General features: G+C 46.0%; 1 protein-coding gene across 4 annotated transcripts; it reads right to left on the bottom strand.

The window, feature by feature from the left end:
• Positions 1-1,163: 1,163 nt before the first annotated feature.
• zbtb4 (zinc finger and BTB domain containing 4) lies at positions 1,164-21,919 on the bottom strand. Of its 4 annotated transcripts, none has more exons than XM_088073626.1 (2): positions 21,786-21,919; positions 1,164-9,666 (listed from the first exon to the last, which is right to left on the bottom strand). In XM_088073626.1, exon 2 carries the CDS (start codon positions 9,648-9,650, stop codon positions 4,215-4,217), a length of 5,436 nt encoding a protein of 1,811 aa, XP_087929752.1. In that variant the 5' UTR covers positions 9,651-9,666; positions 21,786-21,919; the 3' UTR covers positions 1,164-4,214. The 4 variants fall into 4 exon arrangements, with proteins under 4 accessions (XP_087929752.1, XP_042368710.2, XP_042368711.2 ...); XM_042512776.2 differs by lacking the exon at positions 21,786-21,919 and adding an exon at positions 16,237-16,398; XM_042512777.2 differs by lacking the exon at positions 21,786-21,919 and adding an exon at positions 16,089-16,230.
• Positions 21,920-22,521: the final 602 nt, after the last annotated feature.

Raw genomic sequence — 22,521 nt, 5'->3', positions numbered from 1 at the left:
TGACCAAAGATACCACATGCTATTGACAAATGGAAACAGAGAAGAAATTAAGGTATACAAGGCAGGATTTCCCTTTAAAAAAGACATCCCTCTCAATCATCACTTATGACCCACTAAAAGTGTGAGACTCAGCCCTCTCACTGTATTTTCGTATTTTCTGAGTTAAGGATATTTATGTACCCCAACAGAGCACCTATGTGAGGTCAGGGCCTTAAAAAGGTGGCGACCAGGTGCCAAACTGTAAGCAGCAGTATTTCAAGAGAGACTGGGATAAAAAAAACAAAAAAACAACACAAATATAGTGAGACAAAACCCAAACTACACTGAATCTGAGTTTGGATTTTACTTTTACTTTTGCTGACCAGCATGCTTGTAAAAATAGTAACCGAAAATCCAGCACAGTATACCCTTAAATCTTAATACTAAACATACAGTGATGGAAGTATGAACCAAAGGACTTTGTGCTCCAAAGAAGTGAAACCACAACATGCTTCACTTTCATAAAGTCACGAAACATTAAATGTTCGTTTCACTGGAGAATTCGCAGAAAAGATCAAACCATGTGAAAACAGGCAACCTGGTTCATATGAAGAGCTCCAGATCAACCTGTAAAGATAAATAAGAGACATCATTTTAAAAACAACCATGAAAACCCCAAAGAAAAGACTTTATGTGGGACACATGCACTTGTCCTGTTCTTAGTTTTTAGTTTATAGTATCTGAAACTAATGCCTGTGAAATACAGCCATTGGGAAGGAACAGGATACATTTTTATTTGGAAATGTTATTGTTTTCCTATGTTTGTAGACAATATAACAAGTTAGGAATTTTACTGTTTTCCTATGTTTGTAAGCTATATGACAAGTTAAATTGTTTATTATGTGTGTTTGTAAACAATGTAACAAGTCACAAGTAAAAGTGTAAATGTTCCCATTTACAGTGTTATATCATTTTAGTACTTCATATTTTATTTATTTGGGACATGCTTTGGTTTTATGTGTGACTTGTTTATTTATCTATTTCCTTTAAGCACATGATTTTGTTGTTATATATAATTACCAAAACAGGCGTGAAGTTAAGTATTTGTATCTGTTTGTTGTGAATCCTTTAGCTGCTGATAAAGAGGAAAATTTGAATAAAAAAAACACGAGTCCAGACTAAAGTCAATTTCATTGGGTCATCAGGTTAATACTTTATTTTGTTTGATTGCAGCAAAGAGAAAGAAAGGGAGACGGAAACAAGGGGGGAGAGAGAGAGAGAGAGAGAGAGAAAAGGAAGAATGAGGGAAAAGGAGACTACAGACTTTGGGAGAGCTGTGGCTACAAGCCTTTGTATCAAATCTAAAGACAAAGTCATCAGGCAACATTAAAACATCTTTTAAAAATAACATTAACATATTTTGTGGGCTCTATATGGCACAGTATTACCCTAGACATGTACACGATACCAAAACAGTTTAGCCACACCCCTACATCTATGAACAGCTTCATAGCAAACAAAGCCATGAAATCTATCTCCAAATCAAACTGTCGCTTCTCAACAAAACGCTCGTTTGCTAGTCAAATTTCTTATGCCATAACAAGGCACCTTAACAGTTGAAATCTGGCAGATCCACATCTTACTATAGATAATTATTTAAATATCAAAGCAGAGGCACATTCATTTAAACTAAAACATACAGTAAATAGTTGTATATTACCACCAGATTCCAGTCCAGTCACTACAATACGTCGATTTGCATGCTTTTGGTCTGTATGATAACCATGATGGCAAACTATGGCATAAGAAATGGTCCAAAAACACAAACATGTCCATCTACAGGAATGGCTTCAGATAGTGTGTTGGAGACAGCAAGGCTTTTTTACACTGAAACTAACCCACAGAAAAGTGTCATAGGACACAAAAACAAAACAAAACAAAACAAAAAAGTGGCCCGTATACTGCCAAGGGATATGCTGCTCAGGCAGATTTATTTTGGTTTTCATATTCGCGCAGTCACTCACTCTCGTACACGAAACACGTACGCCTACACGCAAAAAAAAAAAAAAAAAAAAAAAAGGCTTGTAACCACACTCGAGGGGATGCTGTGCACCCCTGCAGCTGGTCACGATGTGTTTAAAACACTCCTGCCTGAACCAAACGGTGCCCCGGTACCATCACACGCACACTTCATTTAGAGGTGGTGCAGTGTGTATGCTTGAGGGAAGAGGGAGAATTAAACAGCTCCTGGATAGTGACTGTAGATGTGGCAGCTAGTTTTATGGATTTTCTTTTTTCCAAACTGCGGTCTATAATGAAATAAAAAAAAATATTAACAGATTAATGGAAGATGAAGAAAATATCAGAGGAAACAAAAAGCTGTGCGCACAATGCCAGATTTGCTGAGGATATAAACGGTTAGGAAGCAAGTGTTGCTCATGCTTTGTGGATACAGAACCCAAGTTTACTGACATGTTCCTAGGACTACTGTATATATGCATACCAGACGTTATACGGTTCTTTAACAGGTTATTTGTGTCAAAAACAGAAACAAAAAGGAACTGAAACCAACTCTACCATTAATGCAGCTGTACTTCATTAACCTCATGACTAAATTTACATTCATATTTTTACGTTTACTCCCCCTTTTCACTGAAGCCATTTCCATCTTGGTAAGAGGGCTAAACAACATAAACAACAACATAGTTTAACAAAACAAACATATAGAGATAACATTACACGTAACAAAAAGGCCCCAGGAGGGCACCTGGGGGAGTTTCGGCCACCACTTTGGCTGCTAAGCTCAGCCTTTTTCCTACCTCTTAGTAAATGACAGGAGGGGAAATAGTTCGGGCTATTTCCAATCCCCCTTTTCAGTTGGGGACGTGTTTTTGTCCCCAAAGTCATTTTTGTGGGGCCTTCTGACTCAGAGTCCAACAGTTTTGTGCCCATATATTTCTTTTCCTATCCAGAAATACCCTGAATCCATTTTTCTTTTTCCTCGCTTGCTGTCACTTTCTTCTCCCTGGCTTATTTAATGGAGCCTTTTCCTCTTCCAATCAAAGAGGGAAAAAGCCACGCAAGATGAAGGCTGACTGGTTTTTAATTTTTTCCTTTTTTAATTTTTTTTTTTAATATGTGAATAAAATGAGATGAAAAACGGAAGTGCAATGGTCTACCAGCCTTTAAACTCTTACCCAGTGGCCAGCTACATATCCAAAGCAGCTACAAGTGTCCCCTTTAAGTGACCACTACTTCTCTATTTTTGTGCACATAAGGTATAAACTATGGTGAACGCTATACAGATCCTACAGTGCCATCTGGCCACAAAGTCGCCAGGTTAGTCGAGACATTAGGAGCTCAGACGATCTGTCATTGTCATAGACTCGCATCCAGCCACAGCATTGACTTCTTAATGATTTGGATATGAGGAATCACTTCTAAATGCACTTCTACATATTGACCTACAGTAGCTATTCCAACAAGCGTAGGAATGCTGTGTGAGTCTCACATGGAATGATCTAGCCATTCACTCGCAAACACACACACACACACACACACACACACTTTCACACATACGCGGTGATACCTGCTTAAGCCCACCTCTGCATGCACAGATCCCCACAAACATGTGCATGTACATGCTCATATATAACTTTCATGGACGACAGGATACACCTGCACTCTCATTCGCTGGTGCAAACACACGCACGTTGCTAAATGCTCCACCTTCAACTGCGTTGAGTAAGGTCTCTTCTGTTTCATCCCTTATCCTTGCCCACACAAGCCTTCCCTGAAGAGCGGTTATCCTCGTTATGCGGTGACTATAAAGGGAAGCAGACTGAACTAATTTTTTCACACAACACACACCCTGTTAGCAGTTCTTATTCTTATAGATAATATAATGAGTCAGAGAGGAAGATTAATCAAGCTCTAGAACTACGACACACTACAGCAAGACAGGAGAGACGCAGAGAAAGGTGAGCAAGAGTAAAGAGAGGGGAGTGATGATACGTCACTTAAATATCGGCCCCTCTCCCGTTTCTTTGCTCCTTCTCCTCCCTTCAACCCACTCCTGATTTAACGCCTAGCTCTGATCTCTACTGAATAAAAGAGAGGCAGGGGTAGTGTGTGAGTGTACTCAGTGACTCAGTGAGCACGCACCCCTCCCGCTCCCATCCTAAACAGGCCAGGCCGTCCCCGTTGAATTATATTCCTTATAGTGCTTCTGTGTCCTACGGTTTGCCGCTGCTGCTGTCCCGTTGCTTCTTGCTGCTGCCGCTGCCGCCGCTGTAGAGGCTGGGGTTTGCCACGAGGGGGTGAGGCGCTGCGCCCATGTAGGGCCCAGCGGTGGCTGCGTAGTTGAAGATGGCGGGGAGGAAAGGCAGAGGCTCCACCTTGTCCCCCCCAGGTGCCATCATGTTCAGAGCCACAGGAAGAGCGGCCAGGTTATAGGGGTAGGCCAGCAGCTGGGGCCCGTAGAGCAGCTGGTAAGGGTCCGGATAAAATGGCAGCTTAGCCAGGTCCCCGCCATTAGGGACCATCATTTTCCCCAGTGGGCCAAAGGGAAGCGCTCCAGCAGGATAGGAGGACATGAGCAGGTTTTCCTCCTGCTTCTTACCAGAGCGGTAGCTGTCCGGCACAATAAGGGGTAGGGGGTAATTCTGGGCAGGGTAGCCCGTTGGGGTGGTGTCCCCCTGCTGGGAATCTCTGGAAGGAACAGTGTCGTGGTGCTCCGGCTCAGGTGGCTGAGGGGCTCTGGGGAGAAGCAGAGCGTGGGCGGAGGGGCGGTCACCAGCACCAGCAGCTCCAGTGGGCAGTGTGAGCCTGTCGAGTCCTTGTGAACTGGAGTGAACCTGGCGGTTGGCTTGAGCTAGGAGGCCAATAGTTGAGGGGGACCGGCAGGGGGACTTGGGAGTGTGCCTGTGTGAGGAGGATCCATTCATAGTGGTTTGAGTGGGGATATGCTGGGGGGACGGCACAGGGCTCAAGGGCTCCTCTTTTGGGACCAAGAGAGAAACCTGCTCCTGTGGATGTGCAGCTCTACTCATCTGATGGGCCCTCTCTATCTCTTTTTCTCTCTCTTTTACAATTTCTTTGTCCCTCTCCCTTTCTCTCCGTCTCTCCAGCTCCCTTTCTTTCTCTCTTTGCCTCTCTATCTCCCTCTCTCTCGCTAGAATCGACGACATGGTCAGATCTTGTGCTTCAGCGGGAGAGGGACTCCTGGACAGGGACTGAACTCTGAGATCTTGGACCAGAGGCGGCTCCTCGTAACCTGGACGTAGAAATACACCACTCCCGCCCTGCCTCTCTCTGTCCATAATGACCCCATCCCGTTTCATGAATCCCCCCTCTGAGCTGAGAGCTGTTGTCATGGAAACAGGAGGAGCAGCAGTGGTTATTCTGGTCTGTGACGTCATGGGCACATTTGGAGAGGTGTTGGTGGATGCCACGATGTGCACGGGGCTGGGTATTCTGTTGATCTGGCTGTCTAGATTCTTTTTGCTGGGGGTGCGGTAGTCCAGGCATTCGGCTCCGTTCATGACGAGCACGCTGTGGAGGGTAGAGGGTGCGGCAGGCGTGAATTCGTGTTTAGTGGGTGTGAGGTTAACTGGGATTTCTAACGTGGGGTCTGCAATTTGTGGGCTGGGCTCTCGATCTAGATGCGAGAGCTCTGTCAGTTCAGGTTTGGCGCTTAATTCTGACGTCTGATGTTGATCCGTCGGTTCACTGAGATGCTCCTCATGCTGCTGCGATGCCAAACAATCAGCACTGCTGGGCGGTTCTGGTGTTGAGTAGCTGATAACTGAAACAGAGAGAGCACTGGGAACTTTTTCAGTCTCTAGGTCTCTGCTAACTGCGTTAACAACTGTCTCTGTTGTTTTTGGCTCTTCCTTTTCTCTCTCTGGGGAACTGCTTAACTCATGGCGTCTGATATGGCGAGTTAGCGCTGACGATGTCTTGCACACTTTGTGACATTGTGGACAGGTGTGTCGTGATAGTGCTCTTCTGCTGAGGCGACTTGGACTAGAATTACTCCCTACCCCTTTTTCTTCGTCATACTTTGCGATTTCTGGCACTGATTTAACCCCGACCCCTTCAACTTGTTCGCCAAGTGGCACTTTCAGGGGTGCAGGTGGCGCCTCAGTGGGCTTGGGATGCTGGGCTCTCTGGTGGTCTTCCAATTTATCCCTTGAGGGGAACGTGGCCCGGCAGAAGAGGCATACAAACTCCAGCAGATGGCTCAGCTCATGTTTGTCTCGCTTCCTGGGGCTTGAGAACCAGCGGCCGCATGTACCGCACTCTGCTGCATTACCATTAGTCCAAGGCCGCCTCTTTATTCCCGCAGGAGCCGCTGAGGTAGACAGAGGAGGCTTTGGAGAGTGCAGAGGAGGAGTGGAAACCTCTTGACGAGCCTCCTTAACTTGTTCCTCTGCATCTTTGTTTTTCTCCTTTAAGGGTGCGGAGAGATAATCTTTCTTTTCTCTTTTTCCCTTGTTAGCTTTTGACAGTTTTTCGGCCTCCTCCATCTTCCCATCCTCCTCCTCATCTTGTGATTTCTCCGTGTCTTTATTCACATGGTTCTTGAGCCTCTCTGTCCTCCTCTTCAACCGGATGGAGCGCTTGAACTTCAGTTTCCTCTGCCAGCTCTTGACCCTCTGTAGATGTGCTTGGGCCTTTCTTTTAGGCTTGTAGGAGTAGTAAGGCCGCCATAAATTATCCTCTGTGTCGTGGTCACTGTCCTGATCACGCACCTCCCTGCGGAAGTAGTACTCCCTCACTTCATCAGGCGATTTGGAGCTCTTTTTTCTAACCTCCTCCTCACACTCTCCTCCCTCCATATCGCCCTCTTCTTCCAGGCTGACTCTGCGGTGGAGGCGGTGTTTGTGGTGATGGTGGTGGGAGTGAGAGTGGCGTGCGTCCTTGGCTTCTCGCACAGATGATGTTTCGCTCCGTTTGGTTTTGGGAGGAGAAAGGCTCTTGTCTCGCCTAAGGTCTGTCTCAGAGATGCTGCGCTTCACTATGGCTTCCTCACCGATACGAACAGTAATCTGACACAGTGGCCCTGCCTCTTTGACCTGCGGCCCTACAGATGCTGACGGCTGCTTTGAGTTAAAGATGTCGCTCTTGCTGTGGGATTTGCGTGATTTGTGAAATAATCCGCCTGTCTCTGCACCCTCTCTTCCTCTTGCGCCCCCCTCTGTTGTATCTGAACTGTCTCTTGGCCTCTTTCTATCTGCACTGTCTCTTTGCTTTTTGATTGGCCTGGGGCTGCCCTTGTACGACGTCTGACTGCTGCTGGTTTCAGGGGACGGGCTGCTCATGGGGCTTTTTTCACTCCCAGAGGTGACCTGATTGCTATGCACAATGACAGAGGATGACACTGCTGTGCCGTGAACTATGACAGAGGGTTTTGTATGGCCATATGTTATCACAGAAGGCATGCTTGTTTCTGTGACTCTACCAGTCTTGGGAGTTTTGGTTTTACTGCTACTCGACATTTTGAAGCTGCCTCTCCCCTGCTCTAACTCCAGGGCCTCACTCTCGTGTTTTCTGACTTGGGGCGTGTCCGCTTGGGGGAGGGGTGTGAGTGCAGAGAGGTCCCCGTGCTCAGCAGACATAGAAACTGGGAAGCCATCAGGGAAGTCATCCGGGTCAGGCTTTACACTCTGAGGGTGGGCCCCACTGATGAGGCTTTCTAGGTCCCCAGGGCCCAGAGCACAGCCCAGGCCAGGCAGGGAGAGGGAAGGTGCGTCAGTTGGTGGCAGAAGCAGTCCATTATGCAAACTGTCACTGTAAGTCTTGTACGGTCTCTTCTGGGAGCGCATGGGAAGAAGGCGGTAGAGCTTGAGGGCATTAGCTTTCTGCTTATAACCTCCATTAGCTGTCTTTTCACTGGAGATGAGGCTGGGATTAATCCCGTGGATGGTCTTCTGGTGTGTTTTGAGATTGTAGTAGGTGGCGAAGGCATCCCAGCAGAAGATGCACTGGTAGCGCCGCTCTCCTGTGTGCCACACCTCATGCTTCGTGCGGTACTCAGCCAGGGCAAAGACCTTGTCGCAGAAGTGGCAGGGATATTTGCGGCGCCACGAGTGCACATTAGAGTGACGCTTCAGGCTGGACAGGGTCATGTAGGAGCGTTCGCACACGGAGCAGAAGTAAATGACATTGCCATCCACCACCTTCACAAAATGGTGCTCATCACCCGCTAGTAGCTCTGCGGCTGCTGCATCATCACCTTGGATACGTGCCAGGAGGCTCCGCGCTTTCTTCCCCGGCCGCGCCTTGCTGATGTCTGTTTGTCCCACAATCACTCCCCCCTCCACTCTCACCTCACCCTCCTCCAGCGGCTCCTCCTTTGGCTGCACAGTGAGAGAAGGAGGGCCCAGGCTGTTGGAGGGGAGGCCTGGCACCCTGCAGGAAGTCTCGTGGGATTGCAGTCTCTTGCTGTGGATGAAGACTTTGCCACAATAGCGGCAACTGAGGGCACGGCTGCCACGATGCAGCCGCATGTGGACTGTCAGGGAGGAGGCCGAGCTGAAGAGTCGATGGCACACCCCACAAATCAGCTCGGGCTTCAGGCTGTCGGTAGGGGGATAGGAAGACGAGTGGGGGGGTGCGGTAAGGCCCTCAGAGGGGGGAGGAGGAGGTGGTGGTAAGGGGGGAGGGAGGTGGAGGGTGGGTGGGTGAAGACTTGGTCCATGAGGGCTTCCCACTTTCCCAGCTGGTCTTCCTGTTATTTTATCTCTCCTCTCTGCATCCCCACCTCTCTGATAGGCCGACGTGCCCAGACTGAAGAGGATCTGGGCGGTTTGAGAGGGAGACGCTGTACCGTTGGTCCCCCTGTGCCTCTCATCCCAACCATCGCCCCCATAACAGCCACCTAAAGACCCACTGGAGGATCTTGGTGGCGACCTGTGAAACTGAGTCTCTGGATTGAGTTTGGAGCACTTCAGGGGAGGCGGAGATTTTATATCCTTCCTTATAAGTGAATGAACAGTCATGGGAGATGAGGAGGAGGATGGCGAAGAGGACGGAGAGCTGTCGTGCCTCGGAGGCTTAAAAGGTCTGTGCTTCACGTCCATGGTGGCGTCCAGTTTCCACAGGGACCCCTCGTCTGAGCTCTTGGAGGATGGCCGCCGTCGGTGAGGGGAAGGTGAAGATGAGGAAGAGCTACGACAGTGGTTTGGAGATGTCAGGGAGGCTGGGAGAGGGGCGGCACTGAGTGGGAAGCTTAGGGTGATTTTTGCATTTTTAGGTCCATCTGCCATGTCCTCCAGCCTGTCCTCCATCATGGCCTCTCCCCTGCCTCCGTGCCTTTTACCCTTCATCTCCAGCGGCTCAGCTTCCCCTTCCTCCTCCTCTTCTTCAGTCCGGGAGGCCACTCCAACACAGTAGACTGGTTTGTGTAGCCCTTCGATCTTGCTTGAACTGCAGAAATTGACAGGCAGACGTAACGGCGAGGAGGCCTGAACTGGGTGAAGGGTGTCCACTGATGACAGTGGCGGGGAAGACAATGGTGGCAACCGCTGGCGCCACGTGGTGTCCTTAGTTGCAGTATGTGTGATGTTGCAGAGGGAAGTTAGTCCAGCAGCCTGGTGTTGTTCACTCAGACGTGACTGAATAAGGCCCGCGTGGAGGGGGTCCCACACCTTCTCACCGGACACCATGACCAGCCCCCGAAATCTGAAACAGACATCAGACAGTATGCATTAGCATTATAGACAAGATAAATGTTAGTAAATTCATATCGACATAAAGAAAAGAATGACCATAACACCCAAAGCTTTTGCAGTTAGCAGTCCTGACGCTCGTGGAACACTTTGAGAAACGGAAAAGAAAACTAAATGCCCCAGCAATGCTGAACTCCAACAGCTCTGGCCAGGAATGGTGAGTGAAAGGAGGGAGAGGGTAGGGGGAAGGAATGAATCTGCGGCAGTGCTGGTTTAGATTTCAGCGTGCCACAACCAAGCCTTCAGAAAGGCATTCCAGAGATCCATCTCTCTCGGCTGTGACACAACATTCCCTATGCCTAATTGGAAAGCGTTCAGATTTAATCAAGATTCCCCTCAGAATAGAGTGTTGACTTGGATGCATGGTCCGAATGCACGTAAAAATAGTCCTACTCTCTTGCTATTTGAGCAAGAGCCTTGTTAGCCATTCCTGGCAGTGGCTAGTGTTTGCCGGGCATGACTCTAACCATTTATTTGTGAAGGCAAAGGAGGGAGGGAAGGAAAGAGGGGAAGAGGAGAAGGGAGGGAGATTTCATGCATGTGCACAGAGAAGGGGTGTTTTTCCGCCCTCTGCATCCGGTACAATCTCAGCTAAGCTGTAAAAGATGAGCGACAGGCTATTCTCATTTCCATCCTAATTCGACTGCCATGGTGGCGAACGCCGTCCTGCTACAAATTCTTCAAACGTGAGATCGCTGGAGATTCTCGAATGATAGGCAATTTGCTGTTATTACTTATTTAAAACGGGTCCATTTATTTAGGTCTGCAGATTGGGGAGAAGAACAGAGACAGTATAAGGCCATAATGATGCGACGAGAAGAAAAATCCTCAGTCATGCTTTTCTGCCTGCGTTTTCAAGCAGCAAAGCAGCCAGGAAGGCAGGCCGCTGTAAAATTCCACAGGCAGCCCTGAACAGGCAGAAACTAGGTCAGCACTGTTATTGCAGAGGGAAGAGGAGGGAGAGAGAGAGGGTGAGGATGAGGGAGAGTGAAAGGGTGATAGAAAAAGGGAGAGAGAGAAAGAGACTGAGGGTTAGTGAGAGAGCAAGAGACAGAGAGAAGGAGAGAGGAAGAGGAGGGAGGGTGGGGAGGGGGGTTTGAAACAGGAACAGTCAGACACACTGCACTGTCAGACAGACAGGAGCCCAGGCAAACACTCACACGGAAACAACCAGCACACAGACAAACATGCAACCACGCACATGCACTCACACAAACAAACATGCATGTGTACACAGCACTGTACATACACTCGTACATGCCCACAGGCAAGACAGACAGGCATAAACAAAGTAGTCCAACACGGAGGGGCCCACCTGTAAATGACATTCAAAACCAAGAGGTGAATCTGAGTGCAGCACTGAGATCGACGGTACAGGTGGAATGAAGGATTGTCAACAAAAGGAAAACACAAAAGTCTATTAATGACGTACTTAGTGCAAACAGCGCACATGTTTTTTGTTGCACGGGAGCAACAAACCATGCCTACTCAAGTTCTGTGTCTAAAAACAAGGATGCACAATTGTGTCTCGCCAGGCTTGCCATATTTTGCTCTTGTGCACTGAAACAGGCCTTCATTGTCACTCACATTTGCTGAGCGATAGTTGTTGTGCAGGAAATCCCTTATGGCAAGCGCCAGTCTGCTACAAGTGGGCGGACACACTGAGAGACAGTGCGAAGGCTAAAAATTTCACCATCTCATCTGATGCTTGCGCGGCGGACAGGGAAATGCGTATGACGCCCCCTCGCTCTTTTTCTTTATCTCCCTGTGACGCACAGAGCCGAGCCTGCACGACACGCCATCTGACTGTGACAGGCGGCTTCAAACGCGCTTTGACTGTGCTGGATTTACTCGTATGCACAGAAGTGTGTACACAGGACATGCAGAACAACGCTGTGCAGATAAGTGGTTACACACATAAACGCACATACATCCTTCTGTACGACGCACAAATAAGCAGACAAACAAAATGTGGCCATGGCTGTGGCAAAGACCCTAAAGCGAAATCAAAATAAACAGCAACACTGTTCCCACACCTCTCTGCAACAGGATGTTCTGCGCAAACAAACACGTTGGTCAGCCTATGAAGTGTTCATCTATTTACGCTTGTGGCATTGCAAAACCACATAGCATGAACAGGTTCTCAGCTGGTGCAGGATAAAAGACCTACTAGACTTACGCAAGTCTAGTAGGTCTTGCATGCATTGGCCTTTCATATAGTGACAAAAGAGCTTCACTGACGGACAGAAGGAACAGACACCGACTTTTGGCTATGCACTGATTCAAATGTATTCTATTTTAAATGACGAATGTGTAATAAAAAAAACAAACACTGGTTTATAATTCTGGGAATTGTGTTCTTTTAATTTTAAATCATTAGAAATAGCACAAACTTGCAGATCGGTATCCTCTTCAGGGCAGTTTAACTTTTAAATACCAACTCACTTTAGGATAATAAAAAGAATTGAATTTTGGGGCCAATTATAAAAAGCATAGTTCTACTATTTGGGTCTGAGATGCCATCATTATCTGAGAAGCATGGATAACTTTATGACCTTGGAAGCGATTTGTTAGTAATCCACTGCGTTTAAATGGTCAATCAGTCGCTAACATCACTGTTGAAGTGGCCTTGCATAACATAAGGCAGGACGGCAGAGTAGTTTGGCTGGTACGCCAGCTCAAGGCCTTGAACCAGCCGTTGAGCAATCTGTTTATTCCACACTGAAACTGGTACTTGTGCTGACAGACAAATAACTGTTACGATTCAATTACCATGCCGTTTCTTTCTTTTTTTTCCATCTTCCATCTCAAAGGAAATTACTCAAAAATCTAAACACAACTTTTTAAATATAATGCAGTTTCAACTTAAACTCAAGTCAGCTCTAAAATAAAGTGTGTTCAGCTGTTTGGTTCAGTACTTCTTATAATAGAGGATTAAGAATCTGATCATAGAAAATTATAGTTTTAACACTGTTCTAGTGACCCTCAATGTACTTTCACTTTTTAATATGAATGTAAGCAGCTAACATTTGTATCAAAGCCTCATAAAAAATGTCATTAACAGCTGAAATAATAAAGTCATCTCTGCTTTTCCTGAACTTTTACCATTAACTCTTTGAACTCTGCAATAGAAATAGTCTGTTAGTGCCTACTTTACATTTTTTCTTACTGTGATTCAGTCTCTTGGAGTATCTTCAAATGCTTCGTGTCAATTATGTAGTCAGTTATGTAGGTCAATAACTGTCATAATTGATGAAGTATTAAAATTCTGTCGTACATTTTTTTAAAAACTGACATTTTTCATTTAACACAAAATAAAATCAAAAATATTGATATGAACAATTTTTAAATGTAAAAACGTGTACAAAATATTTCTTAACTTAGTTGTTTTTTTTTTTAGATATTTACATTTTTTTAAGCTGAGTGCAAAGTTTTGATAGTTTCATCATTCATTTCTCCGGAGTGTTTTTGCACAGTTTTGGACAGCACATAACGTTACGTAATGATATGATGACACAGAGCCTTAGCTTTGTGCTGCAAGAAAAATGAATGTTGCTATTGTGGGCTTTATTTTAGATTGATATACATGATCATGCGAACAACGATCTCTCACGGCCGTCCGCGGGACCTCCATTTTTAATTAAAGGACCTGTGCTCACCACAGTAACAGTAATTGGACTTGCACTTGTGTAGCGCTTTCCAAGTCGTTCGACCGCTCAAAGCACTTTCAAACTAAGAGTCACATTCAGCCATTCACACACATTCATACACTGTTCGGCTTATGTACAAGGTGCCACCAGTTTTTTTGAACATTCATACACATTCCCACAACAGCAAGCAGGAGCAATTCTGGGTTTAATATCTTGTTTAAGGATATTTCGACATGCAGACTGGGGGAGCTTGGGATCGTACCACCGACCTTCCAATTAATGGACGACCTACTTCCTGAGCCACAGTCGCCCCACAGTAGTAGCTGAGATCTAGGAACATAACAATGCTGCTGAGACACAATCGGATGGGAAAAGGAAAACGGGGCGTGAAACGACAGGTTGTAAATAAGCCGACACAGTTTAACGATGATCTAAATCACTGTATTTTGAGATGAAACTGACAGTGAGCGCACCAGAAAGGTTGGTAATAATTCCTCATGGAACAGTGTGTGCTCGCAAAACTACAGCAACCTGACAGAGTACACTGGTGCCTGAAGTACTGCAAGTCAAAGCTGGACCAGAAAGTCGGTCTGCTATTCGTGTATTTCTTTTTCGTGCTTCGTTTTGTCACGGCATTCACAGCTCTGAGAAATCAGGTCACTGAGTGCAATGTCATTATTACTGATAGGAATTAAAACTATGAAAATAAGTTGAAATAATTCTGAATTATCCATTAACTATCTCTTTGGCAATGATGGGCCGTCATTGTTTGTGTGTGTGTGTGTGTGTGTGTGTGTGTGCCTGCGTGCGAGAGGGGTTAAGGGGAGTGCCTGCGAGGCAGAACGTGGGGGGCCTCGGTGTTCCAGCCGATGTTCCAGCCGGTGAGCCAGCGGCGAGGAGCATGTGGGAAGAGGAAGGTGTCGGTTGGGCTTTTTCCCCAGTGAGGGGCAGCCAGAGGGGCCCAACTATCGCAGCAGCAGTTGGTCTGTGAAGAGGAGGGTGTGTGTGTGCGCACAAGGGTGTGTGTGGGTGGGTAGGGGGGCATCGTTAGCAAGAACAGCTACTGAACTCTCCACAACCCCCCTGGCCAAGAGAGCGTGGTGGAGCCAGCCAGATGGGATAGAGGGAGGGAGGGAGGTTTGGGGAAGGGAAGTTGGTATGGGTTGGGGAGTGGTTGAGCGGAGGTGGTTGTGGCAGTGGGAGCGGGGGAGGTAGGGGTAACTTCAAACACGTCTCGCCTATGTTCACATTTCATGGTTTCCTTGTCTTTCAGATCCCCCTCAGCATGACTGACTGCATGCCCCCTTGTCTCCCCCCTCCCCACATGTAAACTGTCGTATGGTGGTGTTTTCGCATGCCGCTCCACGCACCAGCGAACCTGCCCATGTCTAAAACGCCATACTCTCCACGCTCTGTTAGCTCTCAGCCCAGCACGTAATTCCCATAATTCTGCTCGCTGCAACAGAATCACGGGAGAAACAGTAAGGCCACGAAAAAGCACCCCTGGAGAGCAGTAACACGACACCGGTGACCTTTTTGAGGTAATTTCCCCAAAATCATTTTCAATTTCATGCGCCGTCCCTGTTGAAGGGGATGTGAAAGCCCCTTCGGAGTTCTCGAACAACCAAGAAACATCTGAGTATTAGCAAAGCCAGTGCTGCGTGTTACCACAGTCACCATAAACTGCAAGTTTAAGTGTGGCATGTAACAGAAGATGAAGCGCTGCATCCGTTTCCTGAAGATGTCCACATCCTTTATGATTGTGGCGTTTGAAAAAAAACAAAGCCAACAAATTCAATCTTGCAAACTTGCATGGTAGCAAGGCACAACAAGGCCTGAGGACAAATACAGCAGATTTATCTAATGTGGGATCCAAACACAAAGTGACATAAATAAAGTCTGCCACTGCTATGACGACATCATCTGTGTGACACCACAGAGCAGCGAGAAACTTCCTATTGTCTGACCTATGACCCCTGTGGCAGCATATATTCCATACATTGAGCACAGGGGGCTTGGCTTGGCATCCGTGGAAACCAGGAATGTGGAGTAGTTGGCAGCAGATGCTGTGTTGTTTTGGAAAAAAAAGTAAGGCTTCGGGCAACAACAACGGGGTTGGTGACATCAATATGCCCTCTGCTGCTCTACGAGAGACAACCTCCAGCAAAACAACAGGCTGGTAAAATGGAGGACAAACTGGGCGGCCCATAACCGAAATAAGAGACCAGAACTAGAGATGTTTATCGTTGAATACATGCAAGTTTTCCCCTCAAAACACTTCCTCTGATGTTGGTAGTAAGTTGATGAGCAGGATTGGGACACCATGTTAAGACCCCAACAAAAAAGCTCAAATCTGTTCTGACGTGCTCTGGCCGCCACCACCCCCCTCCGTCTGCGGTGAATCACAGAGACGCAAGAGGCTTCGATAAATTAAAAGTTTCATCACAATCTCAAAACGAGTCATCGCTCTTGAAAAAGAACTGCGTGGTGCGCCAGCGACAGAGGATGAGGGAGACAAGGCCTGTTACTGGCACACACACACACACACACACACACACACACACACACACACACACACACACACACACCCACCACAGGCACACACACACACACACACACACACACACACACACACACAGAGAAATGCGCGTCCACAAACACACACTGCATAAATACGCACACCCACTAACACTCACGCCCCAGCACACGCACGGTGAAATAAAACCTTTTCCTCCTCTGCACGCGCGGAGCAAGCACCGCCACAGCAGCAGAGTGAAGCAGAAAAACAAGCAGGAAAACAACAGAAATCAGCCTCTCTTCCTCTTATTCTCCCTGGCTGTCTCTCAGGAAGGCAAGCATACAAGAGAACGTACCTCGGAAAACCTCCTGCTGCATCTCTGCTGCGATGTGTTCTCTCCCCTCACACTCCCTCTCTCCCTCTCTCTCTCCCCTTGGTCTGTGTATGCGCACGTCTGAGTGTGTGTGAGTGAGAGAGAGAGAGAGAGAGAGAGAGAGAGAGAGAGAGAGAGAGAGCGAGAGCGCAGGGAGAGGCGGTGCGCACACACGCATGCATACACACACATACAGGCAGCAGTGTGTGAAGACAGAGGGCAGGAGCGATTCTCACACTCGAACTTGCTCGCTCTCTCACTCACTCCCCCTTTCTTGCTCTCTCTTTCCTCTCTCACTCCAGTTTTTGCCTCTGACACACGATTCTTAGTGTTTTTGCTCTTTTTTTCCAGCAAGTGAATCTCCCCCTCTAAACCCCCCTCCTCAGCCCCCCCCCAACTGAATCCAATCTTCTTTTTATTTGGAAGTGTTGTTCCCTCTCTCCCTCTCTCTGCACACACATACACTCATGCACACACACACACACACACACACACACACACACACACACACACACACACACTACTTTATATACACAAAGCCCAGCGATAGGGAGAGGGAGGGAGAGGCAGAGGGAGACAGAGTGGGAGAGCAAGCAAGCAAGAGGACGCCATTTAAGCAGTTTGTTACGAGCACTGCAAGTCCCCAAAATGGCTGAAAACAAACAGGAACCATGCCAACTCAAAAAACCTGGGCACAAGGACGGACGGACAGACACACAGACAGGGAGTGAGAGGGGAGTGAGCGAGGGAGGCAGCAGGAGAGTGAGACAGAGAGAGGACAGCCTGGCGGTAGTCAAATGGCGGATGGGAGCACTCTGTGAAACAAGTGAAGTTGAGGGAAAAAATGGAGGCATTAAAGGGGTACTCCAGCGATTTAACACCGCACTTCGATAAGGTTTAAAGGCTTACGAGAGAGAGATTAAAAAAAGAATCGTCAAAATCGATGCAGCAGAGGCCGAGATATCCTGACTTAAAGTCTCTTGCATGGGTCAAGCACCAAAAACGCTGGATCCTACATTTCCCAAGATGCAACTCCGCAGTATCTTTTACTAGGCCCTCTGCCCATCTTTCAAGCTCCACTAACTCAGTTTCGAACATTAAAGGGCGTTCAGATCCAAAATAGTACAACACAACAGGCTAAACTGGTGTGAAAACTTTCAAGAATAACTCCATCTTGAAAACTGCAAAGTAAAAAGTTATCGAACATATTTGCAAACATCTGACAGCCAAACTAAAACGGTGCTCGATGATGCTGCTTTGGTTGCAGGAAAACATTGTTTTCACACATACCACAGATGGTGGCGGCCTTGCACTGCACAAACGATTGTTGCTTCAGATTGCTGACATATTTATGAGTCCTGCAGGGCTCTTGCATGCTAATGTTTTGGCATAGTTTATGTTGTTTGAAATGTGTAAAAAATATTTTGAAAATCGCAGTTTACGTGTTTCAAATTTGATGAAATGGGCCTGAGGATCTCTGCCACTGTCCCAAAAAGCATCCAGAACACAATCTTAGTTTCTCAGACTTTAGAAAGCTTTTTTTCAGATATTACACAACTGTTTTCAGCGGCTGAGTCATACCTCTTGTGATGAATAAACTAATCTTCATACGTAATAAGAGTTGAGCACCTCTTTGAATGAGAAAGGGGGGAGTTAAAGGTGGACAGACAAGGACAGAAACTGGGGCACGGACACTCTTCGATTGTCCCTGCCCTCAGCTAAAAGGGTTCAAGTGCTATCATTGACGATGCCAGTCATGTCAATTAACTGCTTTCAGGTCAGTGTGTGTATCTAAGCTTGGGACATGTGGCTAAACTTAAACTACTGGTGTCACACTCCTGTTTTGTTTAGTAGCACAACAAACACCGCCTTCCTCTCGCCAAAACAAAGGCGCCACTGCACAACCAGCAAGTCCTGCAGCTGGACATCACTTCTGATTCATCCATATCCATGCAAAATGCCTCACAACAACAACTCTCTGCGTTCCGGTTGCTCCAGGACATGCACGTCATGGTCAGTGGAAATTCCACATATCTCTGTTCTCCCTCCGTTAGCCGCTCGGTGGCCTTAGATCAGGAGGTATTCTATCAGCTGGAACAGGAGGGCAGAAAAATGAGAGGAGGGGTGGAAGAATGTTCTAGTACTGTTATGCTCCAACACTATTATACTTCCCACTGTCCTTTTGAGTGGAGCTGCTACCCCCCTGACTCCCCCCCCCCAGTACCCACCAACTGAACCTTGACGCCAACAACCCGCCCTCCTCCTACTCTTCCCCTGCCCTTTCCCTCTCTCCCTCTCTTTCATCACTCTCTCCTACCCTCATTGTACGCTGCCACACTTGTCTCCATGGGAACCGCTCTGGGATTGGGTGTTGTTCCTGTGACCTCTCTGGCTGTTGGAGTTGGACGAACTTTTTCCTCCCCCCGCCCGTCCTCTCTCATGCACTCCTGCACGCTTTCAAAGCATGCTGGGTGTGTGCGGACGGGACACATGACAGCAGTTGTGAATAGCTTTCGGGACAGGACACTAAAACTAAAAGTAACATTATGTCTGTGTGAAGACGAGGAGCGAAAGAAAGAGGGGCTGTGTGTGTGGAGCAGATTGCCCGTTGGCAAAGACAATAGTGTGTGTGTGTGTGTGTGTTCCAGGAGTGCGACCGCTCGGTCCACACATGTGTGCTGGCATTGTCCCGTGGCTGCAGCCAGCCACAAACTCTGTATTCAGAGGCACCCCCGTTGTCCAGCCGTCCCTATTCATGGATGTTTGGCCAAACGTGATCATAGCTTTTCATGCTGTGCTACCAAGCGACACACAAATCTGAATACACAAAGATCGAGGAACTAAGGAAGCCATCTTGGTGGAAAATTTAAACCATTAGCTCACCAAGACTCAATATTTAACCGTTATCCAAAGAAAGAAAAAGCTGTTTAACTGAGTCTCGAGATCAGGACTGAATCCAGTCTGAGGCCTTCATGAGGTGTTTATCATCACATAAATGTCTTCTGGAGACTAAAATGCTTCTGTTTTATATAAGATGTGGTCCATTTTTTTCCCCAACAGCTCAATTGAGTATTTAAAGAACAAAACCATAAAAAATGAAAAGCAACTGGCACAATTATCATATAAATCAGACACGCACTTAAGTAAATGGTGCAGTTAAAGGCACCCTGCAGAGTGTTTGCTCACTGGCAGCGCTGTAGGAGCAATGTTTTGATAAGTGGGTCCTTGTATTGTTTGTTTATCATGGTCTAGCAGCATGTGCATAAGGACACATATGCACACGCCATGGGGGTAAAGTAAAACACATTTCTGCTGACTGTGAAGGGCAGTAACGGCTCACAGGGATATTGTGACGAACAATGCCCCAATAAAAGAGTCAGAAACCACAAGCCGATGTGAAATACGCAGATTTTAAACATTTAAAAAATCTTTAGGAGCTGTGTTATATGGTCGTAAATTCATTCAGCATGTTTTTTAGGCCTTAAATATGCAATAATTGTCTTTTTGGGGGGGGCAGCAGAGACAAGCTGTGACCACACACAAACATATTGTCACCTTTTCAGATGATATGGAAATCTTGCTGGTTGCCTGTTTACACAGCCATAAAGCTATGATTAAAACATTTTATTACCCCTTTCCCGTGATAACGAGTTATAATGTATAATTTATGTCATTATCTTAAAATAAATGTTTTCCCCAAAATGAAGGGATCATTTTCTTGAAGTCTTGAAGTAACAAAACCATACTGGAGATAATGGAATAATTCATTTGAGATCACGAGAAAACAATGCTTTATGCCTCGGACATTGTGACTCGACATTTCCACCACACTAGACACGCCATGCTGACACGCTTTGATTGGGCCGCTGATAAAGCTGAGGCCTTGCTAAATTAATGTGTATATTATCTGTAACAGCAAAGCATAAAGTAAGTTCAGCCTGTGTCAGGCCTTGATTGAAGAGAAATGCGATGCAATGATCAATATGTGCTTGTTCATCTGGCACTGCTACACAGAATGCATTGGTTCCTGCAATGATTTACTTCTTATGGCCTTGGCTAATATATATCTTGTTATAGGTTTAGGTTTAGTTTATTTAAAAGGGGACAGTGCAAATTAATAAATACATAAAGTATAAAAATGCCAGAGTTAGCCAGGAGGCCATTTTTCATCTTTAGTCCCTTGGCCGGGGTGTTATACAAAGCTTCCAAAAAACAACAAAGCAAAAGAAAAGAGGGGACTACACAGTTTAAAAGACGTCTTGTCTTTAAACACGACAGCAAGAGTAGAGGGAAAAAAAGAAATAAATAAACAAACCGAAGAGAAAAAAAGGGGAAATTCAAGACATCAGGAAAAAACTCTGCTTTCCCGATCTTAAGATTACAAGAAAATGATCCCGTTATCTTGGGAAAACCACACTTGTTATTACAAAATGATATAAATAATTTGCGGTTTTTGAGAAAACAACTTAAATTATCGTGTGGAAACATTAGAAATAAAATGCTTTAGAGATTAAATGGTGTAAAAATTTCATATCGTGATTACAGAGACTAAAATGACCACTGTTATCATGGTGTTGTTAAATGTGCTGAAAATGTCCCAAAAGATAGTGATACACATGCTAAAATCACCTCACCAAGTCTTACACTGAAGAGCACTTTGGATAAACGTTAAAATAATATCACAGACAATGCCTTATGCACATATATGAAAAAGATATTAAATGTGCATTAACACTAAATATAGCCTGTCTTTGACATGCTTGCGGTGTCACTGTGGATGAGGACCAGTAGCATCACAGGGTTTGTCTGCTGAACACCCACTCTCTGCAAACAAGGGAATAGCAAAACAAACCTGCATTGTATGCTGCATCTGGGAGACTGCCGTTAACTTTGGTTGATGCTGGACATTATATAGTGAATTTTTTCAAGGCTGGGCAATCATACACATAGTTTAAACGACAATTCAAATTTAAAACAGTAACACTAACCATCGGGTATTTTACCCCAGCTTATCATGAAACCAGTAACCGTTTCATTTCTATTTTGCTTGATATGAAAACCCCACAAGACGACTTTAATAATTCCACAATTCAGATTCTGTGGCCTCACACTGACCTACTTAATGCGCTTTGTGGTTCCAGTAAAAAGCTGAGTGAGTCAGTCATCTTATGTCTGATATGGAAGGGAAAGTTCATCGTCCTAGTCAGTTCCCAAAATGCAGAGTCATGCCAGCAGACAGGCTGTTTTGGTTTTAGTACAACTAAGCACCAAATGTGTTGGATTCAACACAAGATTTGTTTGACGTGAATATCAAGTATTAAATCTTTAGTTTGTTTTTCATTTGGTAGATTAGAAAGATGCAGTATAAAGACAGCAGTTACACCATCAGTGCATGAGTGAATTATAAACAGCATTTGTTTCTTTTTAAATTCAGGCTGAATTTCTTCTGAATGCATCTGTGTGAACATATCCTGAGGCATGCTCAAGGGTTGGTAAACATCCTCAATGATCTCAAAGAAGGGATGACTAACCTGCTCTCCAGCTGACTTGGACTGAGATCAAAGTGGGAAGACAAGACGCTCGAGGAGTTCAAATGTCAGTGTGGTTTCTTAAAGAGGAAGTAGTGGCTTCACCGGGACGGCGCGGTGGTTCCTGTGTCTGCAGCCTGTACGCAGAAATGTGAGGACAGAGAGGCAGAGTGAAACCAGAGCATATGCATTTTTTCTGCAAGTACATGTTCAGATAAGCGTGACAAATGTTTACATTTGTAGGCACACACAGATGAAAGGGTGTTTAAGCCCTCAGCATTGTCTTACAGACACGGGGGCGGTACAGTGTGAGTAACTTGATGAAACCTCGCTTGAATTAGGGAAAGATGAGCGTGTTGGAGCGTGTCCTGAGCTAACACTTCTCTGCTGTTTACAAAAACAAATGTCAGGCAGCAATCCAACTACATAACTGAAAATACACAAACAGCTTCCACATGAAGAACTTCAAGTGCAGATATGACATTTCAATTTTGTTTCCCAGCACACCAGTCAAGTTACACTCAAAATTTACATTCATGTCTGTGAAAGCACGACTGCTTCACACACATCTTCCCCCCCGACAGCGAAGATCTATACAATCAACACAGCTTAAAGGTGGGCAGCCACAACTTGTGACACCAATTTAGTATCTGACCAAGTGGCTCCCCTTCTGTTCCTGAGCTGCTGCAGAATATTATGTCACAGTTGACCTTTGACCTCTTGGATATAAAATGTCAGC

Source organism: Plectropomus leopardus, chromosome 23 (assembly GCF_026936395.1).
Source record: "Plectropomus leopardus strain MGB_pleo_1.0 chromosome 23, ASM2693639v1, whole genome shotgun sequence".
NCBI lineage: Eukaryota > Metazoa > Chordata > Actinopteri > Perciformes > Serranidae > Plectropomus > Plectropomus leopardus.
This window is presented reverse-complemented; position numbering and strand designations above follow the sequence as displayed.

Coding starts and splice junctions, on each gene's coding strand:
- zbtb4 (XM_088073626.1), bottom strand. CDS start 9,650: ATGGTGTCCGGTGAGAAGGTGTGGGACCCCCTCCACGCGGGCCTTATT.